The 24,113-nt window shown below is 48.1% G+C and overlaps 2 protein-coding genes across 34 annotated transcripts in view; one reads left to right on the top strand and one right to left on the bottom strand.

The window, feature by feature from the left end:
- Window positions 1-22,440, top strand: part of CEP68 (centrosomal protein 68) — a 25,165-nt gene extending 2,725 nt beyond the window's left edge. The window contains exons 2-10 of one of the 28 annotated variants that reach the window (XM_070572493.1): window positions 3,615-3,667; window positions 4,502-4,549; window positions 6,474-6,873; window positions 8,534-9,173; window positions 9,675-10,060; window positions 11,547-11,669; window positions 14,125-14,221; window positions 17,771-17,943; window positions 18,924-22,440. In XM_070572493.1, coding sequence (XP_070428594.1) covers window positions 6,523-6,873; window positions 8,534-9,173; window positions 9,675-10,060; window positions 11,547-11,669; window positions 14,125-14,221; window positions 17,771-17,943; window positions 18,924-18,947 — 1,794 coding nt within the window. In that variant the 5' untranslated portion in view covers window positions 3,615-3,667; window positions 4,502-4,549; window positions 6,474-6,522 and the 3' untranslated portion in view covers window positions 18,948-22,440. Of the gene's footprint in view, window positions 1-35; window positions 125-3,614; window positions 3,668-4,501; window positions 4,550-6,136; window positions 6,358-6,473; window positions 6,874-8,533; window positions 10,061-11,546; window positions 11,670-14,124; window positions 14,222-17,523; window positions 17,748-17,770; window positions 17,944-18,923 lie in introns of those variants that run through there. The other 27 variants (XM_070572486.1, XM_070572491.1, XM_070572492.1 and 24 more) reach the window with 27 other exon arrangements.
- Window positions 22,278-24,113, bottom strand: part of RAB1A (RAB1A, member RAS oncogene family) — a 126,636-nt gene continuing 124,800 nt past the window's right edge. For all 6 annotated transcript variants that reach the window (XM_070572500.1, XM_070572503.1, XM_070572504.1 and 3 more), the window contains one exon: window positions 22,278-24,113. In XM_070572500.1, the coding sequence (XP_070428601.1) occupies window positions 23,916-24,113 (198 nt within the window). In that variant the 3' untranslated portion in view covers window positions 22,278-23,915.

Below are 24,113 nucleotides of genomic sequence, written 5' to 3'. Positions count from 1 at the left end.
CCTGGAGATCTTAATGAAATGCAGGTTCTGATTCCAAGGCTCTTGGTGGGGCCTGAGAATGTATTCCCAACAAGCTGTGAGGTGTGGACACTGCTGGTCCATGGGCGACACTTTGAGTAGAAAGGTGCAGACATAAGCATCTGCATTTGCTTTTTATAAGTACCAGTAAACAGGTTTTGTTTTCTTTGGGTATTGGAGTGAAGTCTTGAATTTAGGAGCTTTTTTCCTATTTATTATTTTATTCTGTTTTTAACAGTTCTCTTTTATTCCAAAAAGTGATTTGAGCAATCTTTCCAAGATAACTTTTAGTGTAACAAGATTTTATATAAAAGTAATCAAGGCAGAAAAGGTAAAAGAAAAGTAAGAGGAAGTCGAGGGTAAGATGAGTATAGAAGGTGAGTGTTCCTCTGTCCTATACGTTTTAATTGTGCAGGACTGCAGATTTGGCCCTGGGCTTCCTAGTAGCCAAAGCAAAAAGGAAAGTTTTTATCAGTTTTGCCAGTACCTATAATGTAAAAACAAACTGGCTGCTCAAACAGCTGTTTCTATTACTGGGACCAGAGAATTCTCCCATGGGTTCTCCAAAGAGGATGCTTTGATAAGGTGAGTGACATTCTTAATAGCATCTCTTGAGAAAACCAGTAAGATTCTTATCCGTCTTCTTACATGTGGCCTGATGGGCTCACAAGAAACTTTCAGTACAGTAAAAGCAATGGCCTGTGGAACTGCGACCACGTGGTCCAGGGCCAGCTTCCTTGGTGGGTAGGACCGATTTTTGCTGCAGGGAAGCTGTTTTTCTGCCTTGCTCTTTGCTGGGAACAGAGGGTACAGTTGATTAACATGTTCAGTCCTCTGCATCCTCATACATTGAGCTTTGTTGGATGGGGACAATCTAGGGACTACTGAGGCCAGAGGGCTTGGGATTGAGGGGAGGGGTGGCTGGAAGCTCAGACAAGCTCCTTGTAGCTGTGGCATTTGCATCTCTTTAAAGGCCATCTAAAGACCTCTCATGACAAGTTGGAAGATAGGCTTTGCTGTGAGGCTGTCTGGTGGTCCCAGTCAGCCAGCCAACTGGTGAGTGAGCAAGTGAGAAAGCAGGGGAAGAGCAGCCCAGTGACAGCCTTCCCTCCACACTGATCCAGAGGGATCCAGTGGTTCTCTGAGGGCCCTGGAGGACTCTTTCTTTGACTCTCAGGAAAAGGTAGGGAAGCAGCCTAGGGGGAAAAGGCTGGAAGCTGCAGGTGCCCGAGGATCCTGAGGCTGGCATTGGCATATTGCCACACCATCAGAGACACCCCTCCACAGCTTTGAACCTGTTCTTCCTTTTCACTTTGCTTTGCTGTTACCTGCATAGGAGGGGACACTGCACTGAGGGTGATCTGCCCCCCAGCAAAGACAAGGTTGATGCAGAGGACTAAGGGGCTTCAGGGCGTCCACAGCTGCGGAAGGAGCAGGTGGAACAGTGGGGCTCTTGGCCATTGGCCTCCCAGTCTCAAACCTCCAGCCACAGCGCTCCTGGCACCCTCCCTACTCTGTGGCAGGCCTGGGCCTCTTGTGACTGACCCGTTTGTTGCCAGCCCGCCCCTCCCCCCCCGCCCCCCCCCCCCCCCCCCCGTATGTCTTTACCCCCTTTCATGCTGCCTCCTATGCCTGGATTGGCTTCTGCCTTTAAGCTCCTTTCTCCTGTCATTCTAGTTCCCCGAGAAGCCTTCCAGCACCCAGACAGTTCTGGGTCCTGCCCGACCCGGTCCCCTTTCCTTGTGGGCAGCTTCGTGTTCTTAGAGAAAGAGCAGCACTGAGAGCTTCTTTGTCTGGTTCTCAGGCTTGATTCTGCCAGTGTGTGTGCACGGCATTTACACTTACACCTGGGGCCTCCCGTGGAAACAAGGAGTCGTCTCAGGGCTTTGGCCCCTGATCTCATAGGGCTTGCTCTGTGGCTGGTACAGGTGGCTCTCTGTGTGCTCAGGAACAGAGCTTCCTGGGCAAAATTGATATCAGATTGTTTCCTTTTTTTTTAAAGATTGGCACCTGAGCTAACAACTATTGCCAGTCTTCTTTTTTTTTATACTTCTCCCCAAAGCCCCCCAGTATATAGTTGTATATTCTAGTTGTGAGTGCCTCTGGTTGTGCTATGTGGGACACCGCCTCATCGTGGTCTGATGAGCGGTGTCATGTCCATGCCCAGGATCCGAACCAGCGAAACCCTGGGCTGCTGAAGCGGAACGTGCAAACTTAACCACACGGCCACGGGGCCAGCCCCTGAATCAGATTGTTTCAAAGGGAGCTTGTGATTTAGAGAATCCTGGAGAAAGTCCTTTTTGATCAGAGAAGGATTCCTCCTTTGTTGACCATTCATCTGTTTCATCTATTTGAATGATTTGGTTAAGACAGGAACACCACTCCTCCCCCCAGTCGCCAGTCCCCCTTTCTGATCCTGGACAGGAGCAAGTGGGAGGAAACCCTGGCAGCTGTGACAGGACCGCATGAGGATGGTGAGGCAGATACCAGGAAGGGTCAGATGTCCAGGCTTATGGAGTTAGTGTTACCACGTATGTGATGTGTGAGCATATTTTTACTGTAGGGCAAGAGTAAGCCAAGCCTGCATCACTCCTAATTATATCTGGTAGGTCATCCGGCCTCTGCAGGCCCTGGAAACTAATGGAGAATTTTAATAGCCAAGTCCAGGTCATCCCTAGAACATCCTGCAGCTTACGTGGCTTGTGTCTCGGTTTGGCCAAGGACAGGGCAGATCTGGGTATACAGACCTTCCTCAGATGGAAGGTTGAATTCATTGTTCATTTCATTGTTCATTGTGCTGTGAGGCCTCTCCTCACTCAGCCCAACCTCCTGGTGCCTCCCTGTTAGGGAGAAGGCCAGCTGAGGCCTCTGCCTGCCATGGAACTGCTAGCCTCCAGGAACCCTGTACAGTGTGTGATCTGAGAGCAGCGAGGCCCCACAGAGAGTAGTAGATTGTTTACAGCTACTGACCTGGGAGACAGTGTTGGTCTAGCACAGCGAATCGTTTTCATCAGTCTGAGCAGTCCGTTGGTTGCTTTGGAAAGGAGTAAGCTGTCTCACTGGAAGGGTCCAAGCAGAATCCCCCACTCCACCTTCACCCCCAGAGACTTCGGAGGAATGATGTGCAAAATCCAGACTCTAGGGAGGTGAGGGCTGGACCTGTATGCAGGGGACAGCTGCCCACCTGGCAAACGCGGACAGGACTGAGCTCTAGAAATCCAGAACTCGTGCGTTTGCTGGGCTGATGTTTTCTTCAACATAATTGATGTTTTAAAATGGTTTGCCTTTGACAGTTATTACTTCAAGGAATTTTCCCTGGTTATCTCTATCCCAGTTGATTTCTCCCTTTCTTTGTGTTCTGTAGCATCTTATATACAATTTGGAATGAACTTTTGAGGGCCTCTTTTTGTTTTTTCCTTGTTTTTTCTTTCATGGTTCTCATAATAAACTTGTGTAGCACGGGAGAAAAAAGCATGATTTGTCAGGCAGATTAATAAGTAAAATTCTGAAGGGACTGCTTATCCAGACTCAGAAAATAACCACCTGTAATCTGTCTTTTCAGAAGTAACATTTCCTTGAAAATCATTGCATTTCAGACCTTCTTACCTGGTTGCTGCAGGGCTCTGGTGACACTGTTAACCTAGCTCAGGTTTGTATGTATATTTGTAAGTTATCTAGGTGTCTCCTGAACAGCTTATAATTCTAGCTCACCCCCCCCCCGATAAATGGATACCTTCTTGTTTGAATAATGAGATCCAGACAAGACAAATCAAACATATGTTATCAAAACAAAGACTGCGCTCATTTGTTTGCACCCCTCTCTTGCCCCAGCATCATCTTATTCCAGGCCCGTGTCACAGGACCACACCCTTTAGTGGAGGGGAGGTAGGGGAATAAAAGGAGTAGCCACCCCTCACAGCCCGACTCTGGCCATTTGAGAGTTGCTAGGAATGGAGCAAGAAAGAGAAAGGGGGGGCTGTGGGCTAGGTTCAGCCTTCACCCTAATTGTTCCATCTCATGGGCTCAGCTTACTCCCATTATTGAAAACAGTTTGCCTGCAAGCATCTTCATGTGCAGTTTCTTAGATAGCCACAAGGTGAGGATGTGGCTCCATGGAAGTCTCTGGCTCAGCAGGACTTGGTCACCCATCCCTCAGTCCCTCCAGCCAGCTCTTCCCTCGTCTACTTTGAGTGCCTGTCTGTTTTGTAACTCATTCCCGAGCTGGTTCATGAAGGGCTTGGGTTCTGGAGTCACACGGTCTTGGATCTGAATCTCTCTGAGCCTTGGTGTCCCCCTCTGTGAAATGAGGGTAAGAGGCTGGCACTCGCATGCTGCTGGTGGGAGTGTAAATCGCTGCCATGCACAGAGGGCCACTGTACCCTGTGCCTCAGCAGTTCTGCTTCTGGCTGTTTATGCCGTGGGTGTGCTGGCGTGCGTGCAGGTGATGTGTGCGTGTTACTCACTGCAGCATTGTTCGTCACAGCAAAAGACGGGAAGTGACTCCAGTCTCCACCGGGGAGGGACTGGTGAGGTAAGTTAGAGTACATCCTTACAGTGGGCTGCAGTACTGGGCAGTGAGAAAAAGGACGAGGAAGCTCTCTGTGTATTGCTAAGGAAAAATCTCCAAGATATTTTGTTTAAAAAAAGAAGAAAAAAAGACAGGAGAGTGAGGTTCTGAGCAGTGTCCTGTAGCGTTTGCTACTTTTGTGTAGAGAGAGGGAAGGGTTAACTAGGTCTTTGCGTTTGTCTGCATCTGCACTGGGAGATGAGGGGACGCGCAAAATTAATGAGACTGCCTGTTTTTGTGGGAATATCTAGTAGTAAGTATTTTCCTTGGTTATACGGAAGAATTGGCTGCTTTTTCTCCCCCTGTTGGAGTCCATTATTCCTCGCAAGATGACTTGTCACAGTGACTCTGTCATGCACATACTCCCTCCCCGTGACACTGACGGCACTAGCTGACACTCGCTGCACACTCTGCAGGCACTGTCGTCATGCCCTGCACACACCACCTCACTTAGTGAGGGATGGGGACGGGGGCAGAGGCAGACTTAGTCCACAGTGCATTTTAAGTTTGAACCACATATTATCTGTCCAAAGAAATTGTTTTTCAGCTTAGTTCCTGCCCCTGGTGGTGGTTGTGAGAAGTAAATGAGAGTACATGTGAGGTGTATGTTCTTCTCTGGGGTCGCCTCTGAATGGGTCTGGAGCCTCGAGTGCCCAGGCAGCCGGGCAGGGCCCGCTCGTGTTCGGGTAAGGGCAGTCTCAGGTGACATGCTGTTCCCACCCAGCCCTGTTGCCCAGTGTGCAAGCTGAGCAGATGAGCCCGCGTCCATGGCCGCCTCCACCTTGTCAGGCTTCCCTGCTGGCGCCAGCTCCTCCTCTTGCCATCACTCCTGCTCCCAGGCTCTGAGGAAACAGGCTATTTCTGCCCAGCTTTTCCCTCTGAGGTTGGCCCAGTGCACTCCAGGCGGCCACCGAAACCCTGGGCACTTGCTCCTTACCCGCCTTCCAAACCCTCCTGGGGTTCTCCTCCTGCCAGCTTTCTGGCTTTCCAGCCCCAGCCCAGCCCAGCCGTGCTCCCGGCAGCAGCCCTTGCCTGCACATGTAGGCTGAGGGGTCTCCCTGTGTTGTCACTAAAGCTCTTACTGGAACAGCCCTATTTTCAGCTCCAGCTTCCAAATCGTTCCTTCCTCCCTCCCTGAGCACTCACCCTGGTTCTCCCTTGCCTGGCAGCGGCTGCCTGGTGTGCTGCTCGCTTGCTTGTTAGCATGTTAGCGTACTTGCTGTCTCTCGCTTGCACGCGCTCTCTCCCTCTCCCTGTCTCTGTCCCTCTCTCTCCCTCTCCCCCTGCCCGTCCCCCTCCCCCCCTCTCTCTCTCACACTTGGAATGAGAAGTCCCCATCTGCTCCACAGCCTGAAGTGTGGTTTCTGGCTTTGAGAGGGTCCTCCTGCCTCCTCTGCTGGGCACCAAGGGAGCATCCTGGGCTCGGCCAAGGCCTGAGCCTGCCCTGACTTTCTGTTTTCTAGAGCAGAGTGGTCAGAGCCAGGCCAGAGTGCCTGCTGACCAGGGCATTGTGACAACAGAACCGGAGGGCCCAAGCCAGGCCCCTTACTCATTGGGGATGGGCCGAAGGGACAGGGACGAAAAGGTGATTTTAGGCAGGACCAAGCCTTGTCTCGGATTGGACCTGCATTGTCCCTGCTGGGCACCCGCTGCTGGGCCTGGTACTGGCCCCGTAAAAGCAGAGGACAGGATGATGGTTCCTGCATCTCCTTGTGGAAGGTCTAGAGCCAAGGAAAAGCTGGACCTCTTTTCTTCTCTGAGGAAGAAGCCACGTTTGTTCTTATTTTCCTTTGGCTAAAAAAGTGTTTGTCTTAATCATTAAAAAGCAAGGTCTCCTGGACACAGATGCAGAAAACTTATCTTTTTCTTTCTCTTTCCCATTTTGTAGGGAGCTGCAGGTTTCAGGGGGCGTCTTCAGGGGACCTACGGACATCTCAATGGCCCTGGGAGAAGAAAAGGCAGAGGTAGAAACATCTGAGGACACAAAGGCCCCATCCTACAGGAGGTGGAGCTGCAGGGAGCAGGAGGTGGGCACCCCAGGGCCCGTGAGCGGGGAGCAGCTGCCACGCCTGGAAGCTGAGGGAGGGCCCGCCTCCCCTGTGTGGCGGGCAGAGGGGCTCCCTGTCACTGCCTGCTGCGGTGGGGCCAGCCCTGGTCCCTCTGGAGCCTACCAGCCGCAGGCCAGTGACGCCAGCTGGGAGCCTGGTGGCTCCAAGCCTGTGTTCGGTTGCCTGCTTCCTCCTACCAGCATGGGGACTGGAGACCTTTCGCACTCCGTGGGAAGCCAGGTAGGTACTGAGGTAAATGGGACTGTGGGTTTACCTAGTGCTGTCCTTTTGGAGCATGTCCCGGCATTTTCTCACCATCTTACATGCTTTCCCAGCCCCTGCACAAGGTGGGGAATTGGGCGAGCTTGGGTGTGATGATCTGTTTTATAGGTTCACCTGGAGAGCAGGGCCTTGGGGCCAGCAGGGTCCTCTGTCCACAGCAGCTCCTATTCCTCAAGAGTGTGACTGGTGACCTTTTGAGGACTGGGGATGGTGTGGCCAAGACCTACTGCCCAATGGGCCAGCCAGAGGAGCTCTGACAGGGCGAGCCACATCCTGTTTCTGACTCAGTGATCTGAAGGCTCCGGGGCCCTAAGGAGACTTGGGGAAGGAGGGTCCAGGGCTTTCTGCTCCTGAGGCCTCTGAGACTGTATCTCCTGGGGACCCAGGGAACCTAGCAGAGCTGTGGAGCCCATGTAGTAGGCAGTACTGTCCCTGGGCAGGGAGAGTTTCTTGGGCCTCCCTGACTGCAGGGCGGCCTTGCCTGGTGGGAGTCACATGGAGCAGAGAGCCCTGCCTGGCTCTGTGACCTCAGACAAATCACCAAATCTTTCAGGCCCTCAGCATAATTGGGAAGGTGACTGAATGACCTGTCCCTCCCAGCTCTGACGTCCTATTATGTTCTGCTTGCCAAGGCCTTTTGTGGGAATGGCTTGATCTCTTCAGTATCATTGTGGGCTTGGCAGCTGCGTGCTGCCCCTCTGGAGCCCCATCCTGTGAGGAGGCTCTGAGCAAGATGGTCTGGGAGGAAACAGAAGCTGGGCCCACCTGCCTGAAAGCCGGGGGCCTAGGGAGGCTCAAGGCACCCATGAGTCAGAGATTGAGTGAGGCAGGAAGCAAATCAGCAAACACAGAAGTGGGCCGCTTCATGAGTCTGCGTCTGGTGTGCACATAAAGCTCTCGCCCTGTGCTTTTCCCACATGAGCTCACATAATCCTCAGGTCCTGAGGAAGTGGTCCTCTGACTATTCCTGTTTTACAGGTAAGGGAAGTCAGGCTCAAAGTCACATATCTGGAAGGTGCTTGGCGTCAGGTCTGTCTGGTTCCAAAGCCCATGCCCTTAACCACGGTGCCGTCCTGCCTCCCTTGGGGAAAGTTCTTCCTGGAGCAGAGTAAAGATTCAGAGTGAAGAGGCTGAGATGAACGACTCATTTTGCCAGTGTGCAGTTAACACTGGCATCTGAGCTGAGCCTGGTGGAGCCTGGTGGGTCACCTGCCTGCTGGGTTTGGATGTGTCTCCTGTCGGTGACAGAATGATTGAGGTTTCGTCTGCCCAGGACACACTTGTCAAAGGCGAGGCAGTGGGTTCCATCTTCACATGACAGAGCTGTCTGAGCTCTGCTCACTGGCAACTGGGTGTCTGTGGAGGAGGAACCTTTGACAGGACCGAGTGGGGGATCAGTTGGGGAAGACAGTCTGCTTCCCAGAGCAGGGTGACCTTGGTGCCGGCCACTAGCAGCGCACTCTGTCTGATTCTTGCATCAGGAGCTGACTCTTGATTTCAGGACCTTTCCCGAACATCACCTGGGCCCCCCAAAGAAAACTCCGAGTTGTCATCTAAGAAAGACATTCAGTTTGCCTATTTTCCCCTGAGTGTTCTTTCTTCCCTCTTATCATTGCAGATGGAGGAGACCAGGCTTTCTGCCTCAGAGGAGCTACCTCAGACCCTTACCGTTCCCAGAGCCACAGCCCTTTGCTCAGGACATGATGCTGACACCGAAGAGGACCTGTCCCCAGTTGAGTCACCCCGGGTGCTGGACCTCAGCCAACAGCCTCACATCTCAGGTTTCCCTTTCCCGTCAAGGTGGAGGTCTGGGGTGAGCCCAGGTGCTGCTGCTCCGCAGTTTTCCAGCTGCAGCGGCTCCGCCTCGTCCCCCGGCAGCAGTCTCCAGGGTCACCAAGAGAAGGCGGAACCTCGAAGTTGCTCCCTTGCCAAGGTCTCCTCCCTGGAGCTGGTCGTCCCCCAGTCAGCCCCCTCTGTGGGGCGGCCAGGGCCTCGGCTCCAGTGGTCGCCACAGCCTGTGTTCTCTGGGGGTGATGCTCCTGGGCTGGGCAGGAGGCGCCTCTCCTTCCAGGCTGAGTACTGGGCCTGCGTGCTGCCGGATTCCCTGCCCCCTTCCCCCGACCGCCACTCTCCCCTCTGGAACCCGAATAAAGAGTATGAAGACCTCCTGGACTATACTTACCCACTGCGGCCCAGGCCTCAGCTCCTGAAGCACCTTGACAGCCATGTGCTGGCTGACCCTGTCCTGCAGGACTCAGGTGTGGACCTGGATAGCTTCTCTGTTTCCCCAGCAAGCACGCTGAAGTCACCCACTAATATCTCCCACAGTTGCCCACCAGCAGAGGCCACTGCCCTGCCATTCTCAGGGCCCAGAGAGCCGGACCTTAAGCGGTGGCCCTCTGGAATACCCCAGAAGCAGGGTGGCATGGGGCTGGCGTCTCGTAGACTGCTTGCATCTACCCCCAGAGCCCCAGGCAGTACAGATGCTCCTTGGGAGAGCAAAGAGCCAGCCCTGAGGGGCGTGAGGGACTGGCTGCCTGTGGGCAAGCACCTTGAGGTGGGCCTTCCCCAGCTGAAGACATGGGACAGAGGGTGGCCTTCACCCGGGCCAGAAAGAGAGAAAGGGACCAGCCAGAGTATCCGGCACCGTGCCTGCATGGACTCTGGATGGAAATCAGAGGAGGAGGTGGAAAGTGACGACGAGTACCTTGCCCTGCCCACTCGGCTGACGCAGGTTTCTAGCTTGGTTTCTTATCTAGGTTCCATTCCTACTGTGGTGACCCTGCCCACCGGGGCTCCCAAAGGGCAGAGCTCCCTGGACGTGTCAGACAGTGATGGGCCAGCTTCCCTCCCATCGGACTCCAGCCAAAGCCAGCTTCCCTCCAGGCCTGCCCGCAGAGGGTCCAGGGGCCCTGAGGGCCAGAACCACTGTTTGCTGCGCTCCTTCGTCCATGCAAGGGACTCTGCAGTGACAGGCGGTCTGGGGAGTGGCCAGGCCCTGGGGGTCTCCTCTGGACCGCTGAGAACATGTTCCTGCTTGCCAGCTATGTTGGACCGGCGGGCATTCTCAGATCCAGATGCTGACGGGCAGCCTCCCCGGAGAGGAGGAGAGCAGGGAAAAGAATCACTCATGCAGTGTGTGAAGGTAAACTCAATGTTTAAGAGGCTTCGTGTAGAGGCGTCTTGTCTCCTCTTCCCCCAGTCCATTAACATCATCATAAAACGTAGTAACACTGAGCACTTTTCATCTGGCAGGCACTGTACTGCACCTTATGCTGTTCAGTCCTCACAGCTCTACCCGGTTAGCTATTGTTCTCATTTCACAGTTGGAGAAGAAGGCAGCGAGAGGTGAGGTTACTGCACACTCACAATTAGCAAGGGCTGGAACCTGAGCTCTAGACCCCTGCCCCAGGCTGCTCTGCAAGGCTCCTGACCTTGAGGCCTGAGAGGTTCTCTGCACAAAAAGGGCTTGTGCTCAGATGCCTTCAGGAAACACTGGGCTAAACAAAATGAGTGCTTGCTTGACTGCAGGGCTTCTCAGAGCTTCCTTCTGATGACGTGGGGTAACTGCAGAGTCAGGGGCGTTAGATGTGCCGTGGCCACCGAACCTTCTCTTGTGGGCCACCTCTGAGTATCCAGAGATAGAATGAATACTCTGCAGCCTAGTGTCGTCAGTGTCAGGCAGATCTGCATTTGAATCATGGCACTGCTGTCTCTGAATTTTGGCTCAGTCCCTGAAAATGGAGAGCCTTCCCTCCTTGGGATGTGTGGATAAATGGAATCATTTGCGTCAAGGGCTTTGCACAGCCCCTGGCGCAGCATCAGGAGTGTGGCTCCCCACACACTTGGAGAGCCACACAGGCTGCCTCCTGGCTGAGCACATGGACACTGAAACCACACCGCGGCAGGGCTGTGGGCCAGAGGGCCGTGCCCCATGAGCCCACACCCCAGACATTTCCTAGCACTGGAAGGGGGCTTTCACCTGCCCCGTGGATTATTTTATTTGCCCTGTGAAGCGGGTAGGATGGATGTTAGCCTGTGCCCTCTTTTATGATAAAAGATTGAGATACCATGAGGGAAAGTGTTTGGCTCAGACTCCCCTGGGTGTGCGGCTGGCAGGAGCCTAGGGCCCTGGCTCCCTGGGCAGTGTGGGAGAGAAGAGGGACAAGCAGTTTGAATTTGGTTGTTTGGCTGCAGGTTCAGGTTAGGCACGATTATAGTCACTGATTTTCTGTTCCCATTTTCCCCATGACAATTCGGTAGTTAGCAATGGTGCTGACGTGAGAACTGGTTTCTGTGTACCTCTTCTGGGCTGTTCCCATCCCTGCCCTTACCTTAGCTGCTCTAGTCCCACATGCAGGGCTGGCCTTTCTCAGCCTGTCGTTTTTGGTGTCCCATCAGGCTGAGGGGATACAGAGCCAAGGTGGGGCTCTTCCTCTTGCCTTGGTGGAAGTCTGGAGTCATAGGGTGGGGCCAGTCAGGGCAGGAGAGAGGAGACTAAGGCTTCCAGTGAGGGGAGCTTAGAAGGGTGCACGGGCTGTTTCCAGGAACCCCCTGGATAGTTGCAGTCTTGAAAATGTAAACAGCAGTTCGGTCAGTAACCCCGTGTGTTCTTCTACTTGTCTACACAGACATTTTGCTGTCAGCTAGAAGAGCTGATCCGCTGGCTGTATAACGTAGCAGACGTTACCAACCACTTGACTCCAGCCAAGTCCAATCTCACAGGTCTCAGGTCTTCTCTGCAGCTTTACCGGGTAATGTGTGGTCCTGGCTTCTGGCTGCCCACTCACCAGAGTGGTGGCTAAATTACTTGATTACCAAGTAAATTCTTAAATCACAGATGCTTGGTATGTTGTGGCTCAATTGACGGTTTCACCTGAAATCTAATCAGAGCTCCCTTTTCAAATTCTTAATGCTGAAAAACTGTAAAATGTATGTTATTTCCCAGGCCAAATAGAGTTTGGAGAAAATATATTTATGCTCAATCAAAAATACTTAAGTGTGATTTGCAGTGTAATTTTCCAAATGTCTCAGGGATTGATAAGCATCGCTCTGCACTGTTACGGAGTCACTATCACACAGGGCTGTTTAAGTAAAGTTATCCATTCCGACTTCTCAGCTGCACTGGCCACACTGGACTGAAAGTTCCAAGTGTTGGATCATCACATTTATCTAGTGGCCGCCATACTGAACAGTGCAGCTACTGAACATTCCCCTTGTCACCGAAGGTCCTATCAGACAGCACAGACTGGTATTCAAGGATTTGAGTGGAAATCATACTGACTCCAGAAAATACACAGGGCATTGTGATGATATTTAAACAAAAATACAACTTGATTAGCTTCTTGGTATGTTTTGGTTTTGGGGTTTTTTGCCTCTTTTTCATTCAGGTTTTGTTATTTTAAAAATCTCTTTAATTTCGGCTTCTGGGTAACTTGACTTAAGATCAGATGTATTTAGGGTAACGGTTTGTGCCTGCTATTCCGGCATAATTATCAGTAGATCCCCCTTCATTCTGCGAAGTGTTCTGAATTGGATGATGTACAGTTGCCCAAAGTATAACATTAACTTGACTGAACTGCCTGCCGACTTCTAGCATGTCTGGTTGGCCAAGCCTTTCTAACCTCTTGTGAAGGAGCAGAGGTGATATTTGTGATCTGAGCCCAGTGCTACTCGAGAAAGGGTTTCCTAGGACAGTTCTTTGAATTTCTACCACCATCTATAACCTGACCATGTGCCTTCAGAAGAAGAGGGTGATTTACACGTGCCTGGGCCAGGGCCAAACACCCTGGCCTGACTGCAGCAGAGGGACTTTGTTTTTCAATGTGAAGCCAACTAAAATTTAGGGGAGGGGCCTGGCCGGGGTGTGCCAGCTGCCATACCCTAGTGGGAATGCTGTTTCCTGCTGGGTGGAGCAGGATTGCCATGAGTTCCTTGCCTGGAGTGCACTTGAGGCAGGAGAGGAAGGCTGAGTGTGAGGTCTTTGTGTGTAGCCCCCGAGTGCATGCACATAGCAGTGCAGGGCCCACCCCCAGGAGGCCCAGGGGCAGTACCACTGCAGGCGATGGAACTGCCATCCTTAGACTTACCTGGGTGGCCTTTCCAGGGTGCCTCAGCCCCGCCGCCATCGGAGCGGGTATCAAGTAGAACAACTCCATTCCCTCCATTTGTCTGTCATTCTGTCCTTTGCCTCAACTTCCAGGCTAGCCAGAAGCAACTATCTTGCTTTGTGGGTAGAGCCGAGATCTAAGCTGGGAGTTACGCCTGTGGGTCAGTGAAGCCTAGCCCTCTGCTGTCACCCACACAACTGTGTCACAGAGTAGGACTATACTGCCAACCCATTCCCCACCCAGAATGGTGCATGGCTCATGCATATGTATGAGCTACCTTGACCCCTGCTTAGATACCTAATATAAGCAAGTGTGTGTGTTCACATATTTTAACCGTGACTCTGTCTCATATACTCACAGTTTGTCTTAATAACACAGTGAGTTTGTGGCAGCATATAAACTACGGAGTGCTAAAGAATAAAATAATAGGCAAAGGAAAAGTGAAGACAGGAACATAGTAAATCCAACAGTAAAATCCTAACTTCAGAATGTGAACGGCCAAGTTCTGCACACTGTACTGAAGGTGGGCATGGATTTGACTTTACATTTCTTAGCAGCTAAAGGAACATCAAAAATAGTCAGCTTGGTAGTGATGAGGGGAAAACAAATCAGCTGCTTAGGAGACTCACAGAGGCTTCTCGAGGCCTGTCCACATAGAGGAGGACATGGAGGCAGGACTCGGTGGAGGCGGCGGCTCCCTGTGGTCAAGTTCACAGCATCTCTTTTGTGGTTCTTACACGTCCATTAGAAGAGAAGACTGTGTTTTGAGAATCCCATAGGCCTGTGAGTTCTAAGAGAAGCCAGTGAGATGTGGCACAGGAAGGAAACCCTGACTTTAGGCTGTTCATGAGCCAGGCTCTGCCAGGGAAAAGAAAACTTTTGTTAAATTGTAAAAAAGGATTGACTCTGTATGTACCTTTGATTCAAAGAAGGTGAAGTTAAACTATTGCACTGTTTACTTGGGGAATTCTGAAGACTGAGTGGGTTTATCTTCCACATTGGAGGGCAATCAGGCTCCCTGCAAGGGATCATTTTGAGTAACTTTTACAAAACGATAGTAACAAAGCTTTCTTCTTTTTTTTTCCTGATATGCTTTAAGCAATTTAAGAAAGATATAGATGAACACCAGTTCCTGACGGAGAGTGTCTTACAGAAAGGAGAGATTCTTCTCCAGTGCCTGCTGGATAATACTCCAGGTAAGATGCTTGGGGTTTTGATTTAGCCAGCGCTTAATCCCTCTTGGCAGCAGGTCCAGTGACCCGCGTGTCACTGGTCAGGAGCCCCTCCCATATGCACCCATTGTCTTAGATTTCCTGACTGTCTGCCAGCCCCTCACATCCTCACTGCCCTGGCAGCCACACGGTGAGGCCATGGCAGTCCTAAAGGTAAGCCGAGTGGAAGTTAGGCGTCAAGCCTGCAAGAACAACATTTTTGCTTCTGCTTTTATTTTTTCCTGATGGGCTCCTGGGTGGGAATGCTGGTTTTAATCCAGACGTCTTTGGTTTTCCGCTAGGGTGTTCACAGTGGGGAGCCCTCAGAGACTCCCCCCTTTCCCAGCACAGGTTGAACCCCTCTGTAGTTCTCTGCTTTGGAGAAGGATTTGTTTCAGGGTGGGAGAGCAGTTGGTCTGTTCTGTGGGAATAGCCTGAAGGATGAAATGAACTGATAGAGCGAGCACAGGTGGACAGTGGTGCTCAAACTGGGCTCAAGCCCCTTTTGCAGGGTGGGTTCCCAATTTAGAAAATGTAAAAATCATAGACTTCAAGAGTATGTCTAAGCACGCAGGGTACAAGGATTTACAATTGGTGTTGTCCTTGCTGGGGGCGGATATAATGAGGAGGATGAGCTAGAGGTTAGGTTGAAGCAGTAAACTGATGGGCCCCCAAAATCAGCCCCTCATTTTTCCTTTAAGACTGAAGAACCAAGTGCTAAAAGAGCCTGTCGTATTATGCCTCAGTTTTGGAGTGAAGTGGGGTTTACACTGGAAGCAAACAGCATAAGCAAAGCTAGGCAGAACCCACAGGCTTGAGAGGCAATGAGGTTGCACTTGCCTGACCAAAAGTGGGGGGCGGGTACTTGTTACGGAGGTGGCATACAACAGCTTCTCAAGCTCAGGACAACTGACATTTTGGCCTGCAGGATTCTTTGTTGTGAGGACTTGTCCTGTGCATTGCTTGATGGTCAGTAGCATCCCTGGCCTCTACCCATTAGATGCCAGCAGCACCTCCTCTCCAGTTGTGACAACCCAGAATAGCTCCAGATGTTGCCAGGTGCCCCCTTGGAAGAAGAATCACGGGGTTGACAACTGCCCTCGGGGATAGGGAGCCCTGAAGGGCTTGCAGCAGGGCGGTGATTATCCAGTGTGAGTTATGGGAGCCATCCGCCCGAGCCCCTGCCTTGGGGAGGACTTTGACTCTTCTGGTGTTCTCTTGCACTAGGGTTTTTTGGTTTTTATTGAGGCAGAAATTCAATATGCCAAGCTTCTTTAATTACACCAGCATTTTACTGAACACCGTGTGCCAGGCGCTGAGCTGAAGCAGTTGACATATCAATTATTTTTCCATTTAATCACAGCTCTGTGAGATGGATACTATTATTACTCTCACCTCACAGAGTTGTGAATTTGCCTGCGGCCACACAAGGAGTGGCGCCCTGGCTTGAGGCCCCCAATGCCGGCTCCCAGGCTGCCCTCAGTATCTGGAGGTGCAGGGGCCTGAGCAGGAAGGGAAAGAGCTCAATAATGGAAGCTCTTCCGGAGGCCACATTAACAGTGGGCCTTGTAAAAGCTACAGGTTCTTTGACTGTCATTTAAAAATCAATGAAGTAATACTTCTCAGTGCTTAATCTGTAATAAGAATATCCGACTTCGCCCTTCTCTTAAAAGGAGTCTAAAAGTATTTTACTGCCAAAAGAAGAGGCTTTTGGGTTTTCTGTGGTTTTCAGATATGTATCCAGGCTCTTTCAGATTGACACTCTGCCGCTCCCCATCCTTGCTTGGAATAATTGCTATTGTGAAAATCACATTTCCTTGACATTCACAGGGTCTCTCCAGTTAGGTGCATGGCTGTTCTCCTTTCTCCAGAGCACCCTGCCAGGCTCACTAGAGCCCAAGCACAAACACTCCTGTCCAGCTTCCTCAGAGCCTGCTTTCTTCCTCAGCCACGAATATCACCTTAGGGATGGGAAGCCAAATTAATTCCCCCTCTAAAATGTCTCTATGTCAGCCTCCTGCCAAAGGCCTCCCCACAGAAATCTGGCAGATTTTCACTACATTTTGACCCAGTTACAAGTTGACGATCCTGTCTCACACCCAGACTCCTTATACTGATCAAATGACTGGAACCTATTGACATTAAGCTGAACCAGGCCCCTGTATGCATGTGTTCAAGTAAAAGATGAGTCTCACTGGGAAAGGCTATTTCATTCCCCTTCCCAGCTTTCCTCTCACATGGCCCCAACCAAATAGTCTAACATTGTAAAATAAAAGTTCAGTGAAATAAAGGTTCCCTGAATTCCACTGACCACACACAGGAGGATGAGCAAAGGTCTGGTGATGGTGGAGGGGAGAACCCAGCCCGGTCACCCTTACAGGCGAGCTGTACCACACACCCTTGCTGCATTCCTCTGCCAGCCTGGCCAGCTCTCGTGAGTGGTCAGGATGGCACTTTGCCCTGATGCTGCTGCAGTGATGCGGCTTCCCCAGGGGCTGATCTCAACACAGGCAGCCTGTGTTCCTTCTCCTTCTGCCCATCCGTCAGCATCCTCTGCAGATAGGCAGCTTCCCCTTTCCTTTCCGCTGCTGGCAGACATTGCAGCTGTGGCAGGAAACTAGGGAGAGTGTTAGCACAGCTGATAAAGGCACAGGAAGCTAAAGCAGCCTTTGAGTTCAACAAAGGAAATCGTTTTTAAGAGAAAAACACAACTGTGCATTCTGAACCTAGCCCATCCCTTCCTCAAATGAACCCTTGGCCTCACTAACCATCTTGTCTTAGCCTGCTTTCAGATAACTTGCTTTTGAGTTTGTTCATTTAGGACCCACAAAAAAGGGTTCACAAGCATTCCCAAATACAATACCAGACACCCATTTACATGCTGACACTCCCCCAGCCAAAAGCAGCTGATAGGACCTGGTAGCAGGACCCAGCGTCCGAATCTTGGCATGTTGTTTTGTTTCATTTAAGCCTTCTGCCCCACAGGATCTCCATGTGCCCTGTGCCTTCTCTCTAAAAGTCAGATAATACCTACCAGTCCCCAGAGAACCATGTTTGTGTCTCCTTTTGTAAATTATGTACAGTCATGCGCCACATAATGATGTTTGGGTCAATGACAAACTGCATATACGACAGTGATCCTATAAGATTAGTACCATATAGCCTAGGTGTGTAGTAGGCTACATCTTCTAGGTTTGTAGTAGGCTACACCTTCTAGGTTTGTGAGTACGCTCTCTGATGTTCGCATAATGATGAAATCACCTAACGATGCTATTCTTGTCATTAAGCAGTACATGACTGCAATTTCAAAGTGGAGCCACTGAAATTCTTCTCTCAGCTTTAATCAGAAGTTAACAACATAGATCCCTCCAGTACAACAGCAGTCCCCTGGAGAGTGACTGTTTAAAAAGAGTGGACATTCTTAGACTATTACCATGGTCCTATTTTATGTAAAATGCTACACCCTTGTATGTTCTTTTGAAAATAAACTTGGATGATTTTTTTGGCCTAATTGCTTTGAACCTCATTTGTCAGTGTTAAAGGATGTCCTCAGGAGGATCTCGAAGCAGCCCAGTGAGCTAGAGAGCCACGCAGATCACCTGTATGACACTATCTTAGCCTCTCTGGACATGTTGGCTGGCTGCAACCTCATCCCTGACAACATGCCAGTGACACACAGGAGCGCCGACGTGAAGGGGATTAGCCTGGTAAGGAGAGGAACCCAAGAGAAGAAAATCTGTCTGTAGACCCCAGTGCTGGATTAGGGTATTGAGCTCCTGCTCTAACAGTTGGCTGTTTCTTAGAAGCTTGTTGAGCTAAAGAAATGAGATGCTGGGAGAAGCCCCTGATACTGAAAAGGGAGTTGCTACCATTGCCAGGAAGAAGGCTGGGGGTCTTTCTATGATGATGAAGGCTCACCTGGGTACTTTCCATTACTCAGTTTCACCCCTGCTCTAGACTAGGGTGCCCCAGGCTCCCATTTATGACAGTCCCTTTACCACCACTCCAGCCACTCAAGGAAAAGAGTGGCAAAACCTACCTTTTTATTTTTGCATGTGTACGGTTCTCCTGTATAGTGCTGTCATGTTGCCCCCTGTTCTGCTGGCTCTTCTCACCCAACTAATTTGGTACTCCAACTGCAAGCAACTCCTGACAGCACCAAGTGCCTGCAGAGACCCAGAGTTACAGATAACTCCCTGCGCCTCCCTTTCCCACAGAGGGCCTCTGCAATTTCTCATCCCACTCCCTTCCCAAAAGGGCTGGGGGATAGATTGGGGTAACAGGCCTTAGAGACTTAATAGTACAACTCTCTTTTGATCTCTGGGAAGGCCAACCAGGGAATGAGAGCGAGCTGGGCTAAGAGAGCAGAGAGGGTTCGTGCCCACTGTGGGGTTGCCACTGCCCAATGTTCTTTATGATTCCACAGCTGGACCATACTTCTCTGAAATTCCTCTCCTATAACCAAAATATGGTGCTTGACACAGATTTTCTAGGCAAGAATTCACTGTAGATAAAAGAAAGTAAAGGATAAAATCCAAGGATGTCAAGAGCAGGGAGTCCCTGTGTTTTCATGGAAGGAATTTGAGCAATATTAGAAAGTAAAATTTTAGTTCTAAAACGAACGGAGGTTGTCATTTCTTCCTCTGCGGCATTCTGCCTATAACAGATGCTTCTCTTTCTCTTTCAGGCATCTTCTCAGGCAGAGATGTAATCTGTCAGCCCGAATCTGGCTGGTGGGAAACTTTCAGGAAGTCCTTGTAAGAGCCATTTAACACTGAAATCAAGGGGGAAACTTCACGAATGTACTAGCTTTAAAATGCCTTTCTCTTCCCTGAAGTAAGGGCCACTGCGTTATTATTTTTATTTAAAATGAATCCTTCCAAACTACCATTTTCCTTTGGTGCTTCTCTACAAAGAGCATGTGGCTTTGCAGTTTTTGATAAAATAATGCTAACAGGACTTAAAGGTCTTTCCTCCCCCCACCCCATTCTAGTTAAAAAGGGCAGACAGAGCTCCTAAACTAGTCCATCTGCTGAGATCATTTAAAGAAGGCTGGTATGAGAAAGGTGGTACCAGATACTTGGTATTCTCAGGCATACAAGATGACCCAAGAGACTGAAAAAAGTGAATGCTTGGCTGGGAACTTGGGTCTTTTCAGAAAATGAAGCTTATGTTTATAAATCCCTCTTTGAAGGTTTTAGAAGAGACTTTAACTCTCCGAAGAAGGTTCTAAACAAAGTGAACCTCTACAAATTATTTTGGGCTGTTAGGACACCTTTTGTCATCTTCAGGGTTGGCTGCATCTGCCTGCCTAACTAATATCTTAAAGGAAAATGTGTGAGGGACTTAGGAACTGCCCCTGAGCTCCGGCAGGGCTACAGACTAATCATCCACCTTAAGGGTACGTCTAGGAGGATGCAGCCCTCCAGCCCTCCGTTCCTCTTCTTCCTTGGAAGAGTATCCAAGGTCAGGGAAGGGCATGGATAGGAGCACACAGCCTGATTACCTAAAGAAACTAAGGCTGTCAATAATAAAGGAAAAAAGGGAATTCTGTGTAGCTTAGGAGTTGACATCTAAGTACCTTGATGGAAAAAAAGAATCTATGGATCAACCACTTGAAGCACTGATTTTATATCTTTTCAAAGCAAAATGCTCAGCTCTTGCTAGTAACCACAGATTCTGCAAAAACAAAAAAGCACTTAAAAAAAGTTCTACTGGGCCATGTTTATGGAAGGAGGAAAGCACATTTTTTTCCCATCTATTTTTAGTATTACAATAGGCTAAGACGTAAGGGAAGAGTTCTTCACACTTAAATATGTGTGAGATACGCCCTGACAGATCTTTTTTCACACTCCTTCCAAATTCTCATTTGAGGAGGCTGCTTAAGAAAGGAAGATTTTTTTTAGGCTTATAAAGAAATTAATAAGTCATCTTAAGCCAAAGAGGGTGACTTTGGAACAATTATTCTCATAAGCAGACTTCTGATATCCCTTCAGAACAAAAACTTTTAATACTAAATTACCTCCTTTAAAAGACGTTTAGGACTTTGGTTTTGGGGGCTGAGCCACATAATCTTAACACTGTCTCATCCACCTCCATATTAAATTAAGTATCAAACATGACTTTTCTGCTTTAAAATTTCTTCAGACTTGACAGTGATTGGAAAATAAGCTGTTAAATTCTAATGTTTAAAGATTAACTATGAAGGAAAACTATATAAAGTTCAGTTGTAGCTAAATAAAATGCAGAATTTCAAGCACCTGCTGCTACTATGGCACGATTTACCATACTGCTCAAGGGCAGGATCAGAATTAAACTGTATTATGATTCTGCCATCTCCATATTAATCTTGGTTCCATGCACAGATTTAAAAAGACAACACAAAACACCTCCCTAGCAAATAATTATATTTGTTAAACAGTCTTAAAAGCCTAGAATTAGTTAAAAAGGCAGATATGTCTGATGGCCCTATTCTTAAATTGATGTATTTCACTTTCTCTTTAATGTGGCCGTAAATTGGGACATGCCTTGCCACTTGAGTATGTTACAGGATAGCCCTCAGGAGTTAAACCCATTTATTTACTAGTATTGGATAGGTCTCTTAGTTAGCCAAAAGATTGAAGATGACAACCCTATAGAAACAAACTGGCCAATATTATAGCAACTGAATGCTGAATATGCCATTGTTTTCCCGTTCAACCTAATTATAATCAGCTTCAACTGACAGGAATTTTCATAGAATATTTTATTTCAGAGTGCCCTGTTTCCCAAGAAAGTACTACTTTACCCAGAAATGATCTAAGATATTTTTGTTCATTTCCTTTGAAATAAGATGTGACTGAAGGGTGCTTACTCTGGACCTAGCCGTGAATGCCACTGAAGAGTATCAACACAACTGTTAATTAGATCTTCAGCTGTGCTTTAAGAAGTCTAAGACCTCCTTTAGAACTCAAGCTGAAACTGTTTGGGCCTAGGAAGACGCTGCCAGCAGCATTTCTATCAGGAAACATGGCTGGGTTAGATTCAAGTAGCCTGGCTGGCCAGTGTGCTGTGGTACACGTTAGCCTTAAAGACAACAGTGGCCTGCAGTGACATGACAGTGGTTATGAAATACCAAACCAAGTGTACCTGTAGTAAAATTTCCTAGTAGTTCCTTTAAATTAGAACTTAAGTCCACAGGGAAGGCACAGTACTAAGAGCCAGACAGGCAGTTTCGAGACCTGGCTTCTTGTTGCAGCTCCATGGCTAAGCTCATCTGCAAATAGGAGACAATGTCAATACCGGGCTGTTCTGAAGCTTAAATGGGAACATAAAGAAGGGTTGCTGTAAAATACGCTACAGTGGCAACATGTGTGCTAAGGGATATTTCAGTCAAAAACAGGAAGTTACTGCTCAGACCAGAACAGCTATCATTCTGCAAGGATTTCCCAGAGACTGTGACTGCTCCGGGTTCAGAACACTCTTCACTTATGTAAGCTAATTCATGGCAGCCACTTACATTCAAAATGCCAATAAGCAGTAATTCCCTTTAAGTGGTCAAATTATTAAAGGCCATAGTAGCTGGAAATGTTTGTTTTTGAAAATGGGAGTAGAAGTGGGAATGTTATTTACAAAACTGCATTTATTGGCATATTCATAAAAGCAAATAACGAAGCACGCTGCAACAGCCTGTGGTAAGCCCCAGTCTTGACTGCCATGGGGGAAAGAACACTAGAATTTTCAAAACTAAATAAGTGTGTAAATATGCTTACATCTTAAATTTATGTAATGGTTTTTTCTAACTCACCAAGAATAATGAGCTGATGGTTTGAGCTTGCTGTATAGAACTGAAGTGCACAGCATCACACTGTCTAACATTTGTGTCACTTATCTAATTCAAAAAACAGTTTCTGAATTCCTTCCCCCTTTATACTGTATTGGTAAGGCAGAATGCAAACCTTTTGAAGCATTAAAAAAAAGATCTTCACCCAAATAACTATTGGTAACTTGAGGAATTTTTCAGTTGCCTTATGTGAGGATGAATAGATCCAACAAGCACATCTATAATACAAAGTAAACTATGATTTTATTGTGAAATTCTCATAGATGGAAAATTAAATTGAATATTTATTCTGTCCATTTCATTTTACAATAATCTTACCACTTATTTTTGTACCATGTATTTCAATTCCCTGTTTAGTGAAAATAAAAAAACCTGTAATTTTTGGCTTGTTTTTAGTTTAGATTTTATCATTGAATTAAAGACCCCACCATAAAATGTGTTGCCAAGAACCACATCCCAAGCCTCTAAGTAAAGAATGTTTTGGCTGCTACTTCAACCCCAAGGAAACAATCTTTGATTTCTATCACCTTAAAATGCCAGTGTTAGCAGAAGATTTTTGTTTCCCACAATAAAACAAACCTTAGGATCGTTAAGGTCCTATTTAACAAAATTTTTCCCATGTGCAAAATTCCACTGAAATAAATATATTTCTCTCATTTATCATTCCCACCCAGCCTTTGTGTTTTCAGTTAATTTTTAGGGATATAATTTCTAAAATTAGGGCAATCAAGTAATAAATTTCCTGCTTTCTACTTGAATGCTTTAACTCTCCTCCACTCTAAGTTATACAGTTGTGGAGGATAAAACAGTTGGCATCTGACTCGAGCACGGAGGAAACAGTATTATACAGCACACGCATTAGTCTGATCGTTGCCAATTAGGAAAGGTGTGCTGCTTTCCCACCTCTACCACAGATGAATTAACAAAATGTTGATCAATGAAGCCATTTCAAATGGTTTTCAGGGAAGGATCAGAGATAACAGGCTAGATAGGGTAACATTCTAAACTTGTTTTCCATACAGTTAAATCTCCCTGAACCGTTAAGCCGGGTTAAATCCCTACACAGCACAGAAGGCTCTCTAGGTCATTGATTGGGTATATTATCTGGAAAGCATATTGGATGCTGCTCTAAGCTAGGTCTGCAATGCCCTGCTTGCACACACAAATGGCCATTTTGAGTATAATGCAAGGTTCTATTTCCCTTTAACCATAAGAATTAAAACTTATCACCATACAGTTTGATATTACTTCCAATAAGTACAATATTTATTAAACATATCTTCAGTTGTTTTGTTACATAGTGTGCAACAAATTACAATATTCTGCAGCCACAAATTATATGCAGAGTATGAAGAAACTATTAATCAGATAGTGTAATCTTTCCGTTTATAACTCTACAAGGAAGAACTAGCAAATCAGATCTTACATATAACATCTCACTAAACTTTATGCATGGAAAGTGACAGACACTGGTTGTGCTGTTTGATACAAAATGGCTGAACTTCATCTTCAGAAGACTAAACCTGACGTCTAAACATGCCAATATAAACATCAAAACAAAATATATTCTAACCAACCACGGGAAACAGTCTGGTATCAGGAAAGCAACAAAGATTACACACATTATTTTATAAACCAGCACACAAAGGTTTAAAACAGTTCTGAAAATGAAGTTAGCTGTCTTGAGTCAAGGGAATAAAAAAAAAGTCAGTATTGACCATTTACAATCTCTGACCTTTGTGGAGACGGTAAGAATCTGTTGTAGTGCAGCTACATACAGTACAATTCAGGCAATTTTGTTTTCACTTGGGTTCAGATTGCAAATTCATTGCTGTGAGAAAAGGACGGAGGCAAATCTTAGCAGCAACCTCCACCTGACTGCTTGACCGGAGTGCTCTGAATTTTAACGTTGGACTTCTCTGCACCGCCAGCTGTTGCTCCAGGACCCATTCGCTTTTTAATCTCAGCTGCCATGGTCATGAAAGACTGTTCTACATTCGTTGCGTTCTTAGCACTGGTTTCCAAAAATGGAATTCCAAGGGAATCAGCAAATTC

This window comes from Equus przewalskii, chromosome 14 (assembly GCF_037783145.1).
Source record: "Equus przewalskii isolate Varuska chromosome 14, EquPr2, whole genome shotgun sequence".
Classification (NCBI taxonomy): Eukaryota; Metazoa; Chordata; class Mammalia; order Perissodactyla; family Equidae; genus Equus; species Equus przewalskii.
The sequence above is the reverse complement of the archived record's forward strand: the minus strand, read 5'-3'. Positions and strand labels throughout refer to the sequence as shown.